Raw genomic sequence first — 8,462 nt, 5'->3', positions numbered from 1 at the left:
AACCTCCCAGGGCAATTGTCTGGGAAGTGGCAGCTGCAGTGTGACACAGGTGCCACCTCCCCACCGCACAGCTCTGAGCTTCTCCTCCTCACAGGTCTTATATACAGGACTGGTATGAGGAGGACAAGCACTGCCTGCCTCCTCCCCCTCCCCGCCCCCTGCCAGGATGCTGCTGCTGCCGCCGATGGACGGCCCCTCGCTGCATGTCACAGACACCTCCCCAGTTAGCCCCCTGCGCAGGAGCGCCCTCTGGCGGCCGTTGTCCACCAGCGAGCAGGGCAGGAGCTGGGACCGCTCTGCTCCAGTGCAGGTTGTGGCCGCCGCCTGATTCTGCGCACACTGAGCCCCGGAGTCCCTGTCATTCTGCCGCTGCACGCACCGCCCGCCCCGGTCCCGGCATGGCTTCTGGGGACCTGTACGAGGTACGCGCTGCTCCTCCGCTCCGCTCTGCGGTCAGGGCTCGTGTGGGAAGGGTGGAGGGTGCAAGCTGCGCCGGGGGAGGGGGGCTCGGGGCACTTTCCATGTGCAGGCCTGGGGAGGGGACGGCACCTCTGTCATTGGCGGGGGGTCCTCAGGCTCCCGCAACCTGGGAAAGTCAGGGTGAGGTGAAGGTGGCAGGTCTGCGGCGCTGGCATGGCTGGTGCCAGGTGGTCTCCTGGCCATGAGCATGACAGACCTGTGGGAATGTGCCTGAAGTAGTCCTGGCTGACTGCTGCAGAACCTCTTGGCTGTCCAACTTTATAAAGTCTCTGTATATTATAGCAGGGCTGGAAAGTGCTCAGCTCTCTCCATCTTTTCTTACGATGAATGACAGCCTGGAAGAGGTGCTGCAGCAGCTGAATCTACCTAATGCACTGCCTTAGATCATGCTGTTGATTGGAAGCTTGGAAGAGGTGCTGCAGCAGCTGAATCTCTACCTAATGCACTGTATATAGAGAGGATGCACTGCCTTAGATCATGCTATTGATTGACCGTTTAGAAGAGGTGCTGCAGCAGCTGAATCTCTACCTAATGCCCTGTATAGAGTGAATGCACTGCCTTAGAGAATGCTATTGATTGACAGCTTGGAAGAGGTGCTGCAGCAGCTGAATCTCCACCTAAAGCCCTGTATAGAGAGGGGATGCACTGCCTTAGATCATGCTATTGATTGGCAGCATGGAAGAGGTGCTGCAGCAGCTGAATCTCCACCTAAAGCCCTGTATAGAGAGGGGATGCACTGCCTTAGATCATGCTATTGATTGGCAGCATGGAAGAGGTGCTGCAGCAGCTGAATCTCTTCCTAGTGCACTGTATAGAGAGGGTGCACTGCCTTAGGCCTCATGCCGACCGTTGTGTGTTTTGTGGTCCGCAAATCGGGGAGCCGCAAAACACGGATGGCGTCCGTGCGAGTTCCGCAATTTGCGGACGGGCACGGACAGCCTTTAATATAACTGCCTATCCTTGCGCGGACAAGAATAGGACAGGTTATTTTTGGGGGCGGACAACGGAACGGAGCAACGGATGTGGACAGCGCACGGAGTGCTGTCCGCATCTTTTGCGGCCCCTTTGAAGTGAATGGGTCCGCATCCGAGCCGCCAAAACTGCTGCTCGGAGGCGGACCAAAACAACGGCCGTGTGCATGAGGCCTTATGGACAGCCTGGAAGAGGTGCTGCAGCAGCCAAATCTCTACTTATACAGGATGCACTGCCTTAGATCATTTTGTTGAATAGCAGCTTGGAAGAGGTGCTGCAGCAGCTGAGTGCAGGTCATAGAGTGGACAGCTGAAGGTTACACAGCCAGGTAAACGGAGGATAAGTTGGGGCTGCTATGGCTATGGCTGGCATCCCTGGGCACCAAGTGCTCGTCTATTCACATACAAGGCAGAGTAGGCCCCGTATACATAAGTATAGACTAGTCTGACTGCTGCAGAACCTCTTGTCAATCATTTTTTTAACTTTATAATGCCTTGCTTTTTCTCGTGTGTTTATTATCTTGACTCATCCCTGATCTTGAGTTTTCCATTATTTTTGTGATGCCTAGGCTATGCTCTTTCTTAAGTGGCAAAAGAGTTTCTGAAGCAACCATGTGAAGGAAGGAGGGGGCACCCAGGTCTAGTCAATGGGTGGAGCGGGCGGCTGGCATGGCTGTAGGAGGTCTTGTATGACACCGGGTCATTGGTTGGTCATGAGTGGTTTGCGATTATAAGTCAGGGGCCAGTCTTATGCCAGTGGTGCCAGATTCCATCATTGGTGGGCTGCAGTGGTTCTACCAGATGGTACTATGGCAGATGGCCTGGCAGAGATCACGCCGTCTCTGGTGAAGCTGGGAGGATGCCCATGTGTGTCACATTGTATATTTAATCTACGAGCAGGCTATGGATTGACGGCCGGTATGAGGTGTCGCAGCAGCCCTTGACTCAGATCCTGGCATCTGACCAGCCATGGTGACCTCATTCACGAGAACTTCCTAGGTGAGTCACCCAAGGCATCACTGTCCTGCGGTCATTCGCTAAGCCTATGGAGATCTTAGGGTGCCCAGTACATATCTGCCATGGTGGATGTAATGACGTTCTAGACGTCCCGTATGCTGAATAGACCCCAGGGGTCTCTAGCCTCCCAGCATGACCTTACAGCCACGATATGTGTAATAATAATATTCATCTTTTTAAATGTACTTTGAGGAACTTTTGTTGTGCTCTGCCTGATCTTCCAGGTTCATGTATAGGATGACAGAACTGCTGGGGCGAATAGGACTTACACAGGCAGAGCAGAAGGAGGGAAATGAGAGAATGGAACTATACATCACGGTGGTCACCTTCCATGGAAAGCAGGGTGACAACCCCTAAGGGCAATGTCATTAAAGGGGATCTGTTATCAGAGTATGCTGACTAATTTAAAGGGGAGGTCCATTTTACAAAACACCTTGTCATATACCCTATTAGAGAATACTGAATTTTTAAGGGGTATTGTGGTCATAAGCCATTATCAGCTGTCCACTGGGTAGGTCGTGACTACTAGATCAGGGGTCTGACCAGAAAGAGGAAACCTGGTCCAAGGCCATGAGTCACTTGAGTGGAGTCGAGCATGGACTCCATTACTCCACTCAAACTTCCCTTTCACGGTCTTTTTGCTGAGGGGATCAGGGACCAGTTGTCCCATTCTGGTGACAGGTGCGGGTCCCAGTTATCTCCTATCCGGTGGACAGATGATAATTGCTTATGACTGGAATACCCCTTTAATGGAGGAGGTTCCAGAAATCGGGAGGACCTGTCCTGTCTGGCATTATACATATAACCATTGTTTTAAATGTTTAATTGTTAGTTGTGTAATGTTTAGTTTTTCCTCTGGGGGCGCTCTAAGATAGCGTTCATCCTGCTGGTGTTCACCATATCCGACATAGCCGGATAATGCCGGGAACCGCCAGATCCCTATTGAGTACAGTGGCATCCGACAGGGATCCAGCCGATTTCCGGCATAATGCCATAAGTCCTGTATGCACAACTTTTTGTCTGTCCGGATCCCTGTCGGATGCCACAGTACTCAGTGGGGATCCGGCGGTTCCCGGCTACGCCTGATATGGTGAACTCCAGCAGGCTGTTCCTCTGCCGGCACAGCTTGCCGGATTTCTAAGCGCTGATGTGAACGTCGCCTAAGAAGTAGGGACTGTCCAATCTGGAGTCTCTTTTATTATTATCGCCTTTAATTTAGACCGCCTAAAAGTAGACCAGACGGGCAGAAGATGCGCCAAATTTATCACAGTGACACGCTGTGTGATAGATCTCGCAAGACATGTTAGACGCTTACACCACCTTTTTCTTGGTTGGTTTATTTTAGACCAATATTTTGCATCCTATATCTGGTGCATGGTGTGGACGCCATTTTTTGGGGCACAATTTGTGTCCAAATTCTGGGGCGTTTAGCTTAGTAAATCTCCTCTGCCTTGTCTCATATAGGGCTGCAACTATCGATCATATCAGTAATCAAGTGTTCTACCGATTAATCCATTGATTAATCGAGGACTCTAATAAGAAAAAACTAATTAAAAAAATGTTTTCTATAAAAACTCATCAGCTCCACATGCCATCATCAGACCCCTGTGCCATCAGTTCCCCCTCGCCCGTGCCATCAGTTCCCCCTCGCCCGTGCCATCAGTTCCCCCTCGCCTGTGCCATCAGTTCCCCCTCGCCCGTGCCATCAGTTCCCCCTCGCCCGTGCCATCAGTTCCCCCTCGCCCGTGCCATCAGTTCCCCCTCGCCCGTGCCATCAGTTCCCCCTCGCCCGTGCCATCAGTTCCCCCTCGCCCGTGCCATCAGTTCCCCCTCGCCCGTGCCATCAGTTCCCCCTCGCCCGTGCCATCAGTTCCCCCTCGCCCGTGCCATCAGTTCCCCCTCGCCCGTGCCATCAGTTCCCCCTCGCCCGTGCCATCAGTTCCCCCTCGCCCGGTTCCACCAGCTCCCTATAGTGGCACGAGTTCCTCCTCCCCCGCCAGTGGCACGAGTCTCCCCCCCCCCCCCGCCAGTGGCACGAGTTTCCTCCCTCCCCCCCCCCGCCAGTGGCACGAGTTTCCTCCCTCCCCCCCCCCCCGCCAGTGGCACGAGTTTCCTCCCTCCCCCCCCCCCCGCCAGTGGCACGAGTTCCTCCCCAACGCCATCAGTCCCCAGCCGCAGCGCCAGTCAAATCAAATACTTACCTTTGCTGCTAGGACCGTCGACCCTCCACAGCCCTTCCATCCTCTTCTTCATGCAATGCAGTGGGACCTGACCATCACACAGCATCAGATCATAGTGCAAGCTTACGTGCACTACATCCTGAAGTCTGGAGGACAGTGCAGTGTAGTGCCGGCCCGCAGGAGACCACGGAGAGTGAGTAATAGTCAGCGCTTCACTCACGCTCCATGGTCATGTGGTACAAACGAATCCTCTGTGAAAAAATGTATTGAGGATTTTTTTGTGTCTAGTTAAACCTCATTCACACGTCAGTTGTTTTAGTGTTTTAGCTTGATCCGTGGATTAATGTTTTTAGCACAGATGCATGCTCTATTCCATGTTCACTGATGCATCACACCAATTATATTCTATGGGTCCGTGAAAAAAAACACAGATGCCACCCGTGTAGCATCCGTGTTTCCCAGATCACTAAGAAGAGATGCTTTAAAAATTATTTTTCAGCTGTTCGGACAGCAAAAAACGGACACGCGGATCCTTCACGGACAGCTTAACGGATGCATCACTGACCACCTGCTCACGGATTTGAGCACGGACGTGTGAATGAGGCTTTACTCGATTGATTTGAGTAATTGTTTCATCCCTAGTCTCATGGTGACAACCCCGATCCCTATGAGCCAAAGTTTATAGACGTTACGAAAAGCAGCTCTGGTGGATCCTTCTATTACACGGTGTCCAATCGGTTGAATGGCTGCCCATGTAATACTACTTCCCCCCCCCCCCCCCCCCATAGTGGGCACTACACAAATCTGCTGAAAATGAATATTTTTATTGTTAATGTGTAATTTTTAATTTTGGCGTTGTTTTTTTTTTTTTTTAATAACTTTTAGCCCCCTTAGGGACTAGAACCCTTGTTATATTCACCCTGATAGAGATCTATCGGGGTGAATAGGAGCTCACACTGTCCCTGCTGCTCTGTGCATAGTACACACAGCAGCAGGGAGCTCACCATGGCAGCCAGGCCTTCAGTAGCGTCCTGGCTGCCATGGTAACTGATCGGAGCCCCAGGATTACATTGCTGGGGCTCCGATCGGAGAAGTAGGGAGGAGGGGACCCTGTGGCCACTGCCACCAATGATTAAAACTGGGGGGGCTTGGGTGGGGGGGGGCGCACTGCGCCACCAATGTTTTTAATACTGGGGGGGGGGCGCACTGCGCCACCAATGTTTTTAATACTGGGGTGGGGGGCGCACTGCGCCACCAATGTTTTTAATACGGGGGTGGGGGGCGCACTGCGCCACCAATGTTTTTAATACTGGGGTGGGGGGCGCACTGCGCCACCAATGTTTTTAATACTGGGGTGGGGGGCGCACTGCGCCACCAATGTTTTTAATACGGGGTGGGGGGTGCACTGCGCCACCAATGATTAATACTGGGGGGCTTGGGGGGCACACTGCGCCACCAATGTTTTTAATACTGGGGGGGGGGCGCACTGCACCACCAATGTTTTTAATACTGGGGTGGGGGGTGCACTGCGCCACCAATGATTAATACTGAATATCGGCCGATTAATATCGGTAAAACCGATAATCGGTCGATTCCTAGTAGATAGGGATCTCCCTGGCGATAGCAGTTGATCTTTGAGGGCTTCTATCAAGATCATAGAAAGATGGCTGAATATAAATAATTTTTTTGTGCCATAGCAAAAGTGAAAAAAAAAATACACTTTTTTTTATCAATAAAATAGTCTTTATTTTGGAAAAAAAAATAAAAAAATCTCTAAAAATTTGGTATCACCGCTTCTGTGCCGATCCAACGTAGGAAGTTATCGCCCATGAAGTGAATGCCTTTAAAAAATGCCCAAATTGTGGTTTTGTTCATCCCACCTTGAAAAAATGGAATCAAAAAGTTGTATGTACCCCAAAATGGTACCAATGAAAGCTACAGGTTGTCCTGCAAAAAACAAGCTCTGTCACAGCTCCCCCGAAGGAAAAATGTAAAAAGTTATGGTTATGGTGACAACTTTTCATTTTTTACACCCAGCCTTCCCAAAACCATAACTTTTTTATTTTTCCATTCACATAGCCGTATTTGGGCTTGTTTTTTACGGGGCGAGTTGTACTTTCTAATGGCATTATTTACACTTGCATACAATGTAGTGGGAAGCTGGAAAAAAATTCTAAATGTGACAGAATTCTAAAAACAAAAAACTCAATTCTGCCAGTTTTGTGGGTTTTTGTTTATACAGAGTTTCCTACTGTATGTGGTAAAACTCACCTGTTGCTTTCATTCTCTGGGTCAGTGCGATTATAACGATACCCCAAAACTTTTAAAAAACTAATTTTTTTCTTTGCATCACCATATTCTTACCTCAATAACTTTTTAATTATTTGTGTACACAGCTGTGTGATGCCTCATGTTTTGAGGGCAATCTGTACTTTCCATTGATACTGTTTTGGGATGTGTATGACTTTTTGATCACTTTTTATTACATTTTTGGTGGAAGCTGAAACGACCAAAAAATGGCAAATCGGCCATTTTGACTTTTTTCCGTTTGCCATATAGGGTAAATATTTATATATTTTAATAGTACTGGTACTTTTGCATGTGGCAATACCCTTGATGTGTGTTGTTTTTTTTTTTGTTTTTTTTTAACTTTCTTTTTTTTTGTAGTTCCCCTAGGGAAGTATAGCTAGCAAGCAATCATTAGATTGCTTTTCTCAATATGAGAATTACACTATGTTCCTGTGGAGCCCTGACACAGGCAGGGCTCCATAGAAACGAATGTGCAGCAGCCTCCTGTCACACAGGACCTGCTGCACACACACCCTGGCTTCCCTGATCTTCGCCACTTCGGGGGCTTTTGCCCCTCCAAATGCCGTGGTCGCATTTGACCACAGGATCTGAAGGTTTAATAATCTACGATCGCCGTTAATGCCAGTCGTGGACATTAGCTTCAGGTGTCTGCTTTTTAAACATAAAGTGCCGACCGCAGACGTGTGTGTATATGTATCAAAAAGAAAAAAGTGAAGAGCAGCACACAAACAGCAAAATAGAGGTGCAAAAATCCTTCAAAAGACCAACGACCAAGGTCTTGTTAGTTATCTTGAGAAAAAAGAAGGCAGCACTTCAAAAATTCATGAAGAAAGCGGGTGATTTATTAACCCATGTGATAGCAACGTTTCAGCTCTTCTGTATGGAGCCTTTGTCAAGCCTGGCTTTCTTCATGAATTTTTGAAGTGCTGCCTTCTTTTTTCTCAAGATAGATATATATATTACACGTTAGGTGGTTGGGAATGGTTTAAAGTCTGTTGTGCAAAAGTAGTAAAAAAAAAAAACTAGATTTATTTGGTATTGCCATAATCATACTATCCCACAGAATAAAAAGTCACCTGTTAATTATGTAACATTTATAAAGCAAAAAATAAATTTTTATATAATTTAATATTTATATATTTTTTTAAATACATATCTTTTTTTATTTATTGCTTTTAATCGGTGTTAATCAGGAAGTCATGTGTGCCCCAAAACTGTGGCATTGAAAAATACAACTCCTCCCGCAATAAATCAAGCCCTAGTTACGCTATGCAGACAGAAGAATGAAAGTGTTCTGGTTCTTAGAAAGTGACAATAGAAAAAATGGCTTCATCCTAAAGGCCCAAAATCGGCCGGTCCTGAAGGAGTTAATCCTGCTTTTCTTACTGTCAAGAGCACTAGTCTTCCGCTTCTTCTCGCCCCTCTGCTGTCTGCCATTACGTAACTTGGAGTTCCCAATCACATTGACAGATGTAGATTTGACATGTAAGATTAATATTGTGCA

The 8,462-nt window shown here is 48.4% G+C and overlaps 1 protein-coding gene across 1 annotated transcript in view; it reads left to right on the top strand.

Annotated features, from left to right (window-relative positions):
* The first annotated feature begins 215 nt into the window (after window positions 1-215).
* The window catches only part of CDYL2 (chromodomain Y like 2), a 71,204-nt gene continuing 62,957 nt past the window's right edge, over window positions 216-8,462 (top strand). Inside the window, exon 1 of the mRNA XM_044270674.1 lies at window positions 216-422. Within this exon, the coding sequence (XP_044126609.1) occupies window positions 399-422 (24 nt within the window). The 5' untranslated portion in view covers window positions 216-398. The remainder of the gene's footprint in view (window positions 423-8,462) is intronic.

This window comes from Bufo gargarizans, chromosome 10 (assembly GCF_014858855.1).
Source record: "Bufo gargarizans isolate SCDJY-AF-19 chromosome 10, ASM1485885v1, whole genome shotgun sequence".
Classification (NCBI taxonomy): Eukaryota; Metazoa; Chordata; class Amphibia; order Anura; family Bufonidae; genus Bufo; species Bufo gargarizans.
Note: the sequence above shows the minus strand (reverse complement) of the source record. Positions and strands in the feature narration are given on the sequence as shown.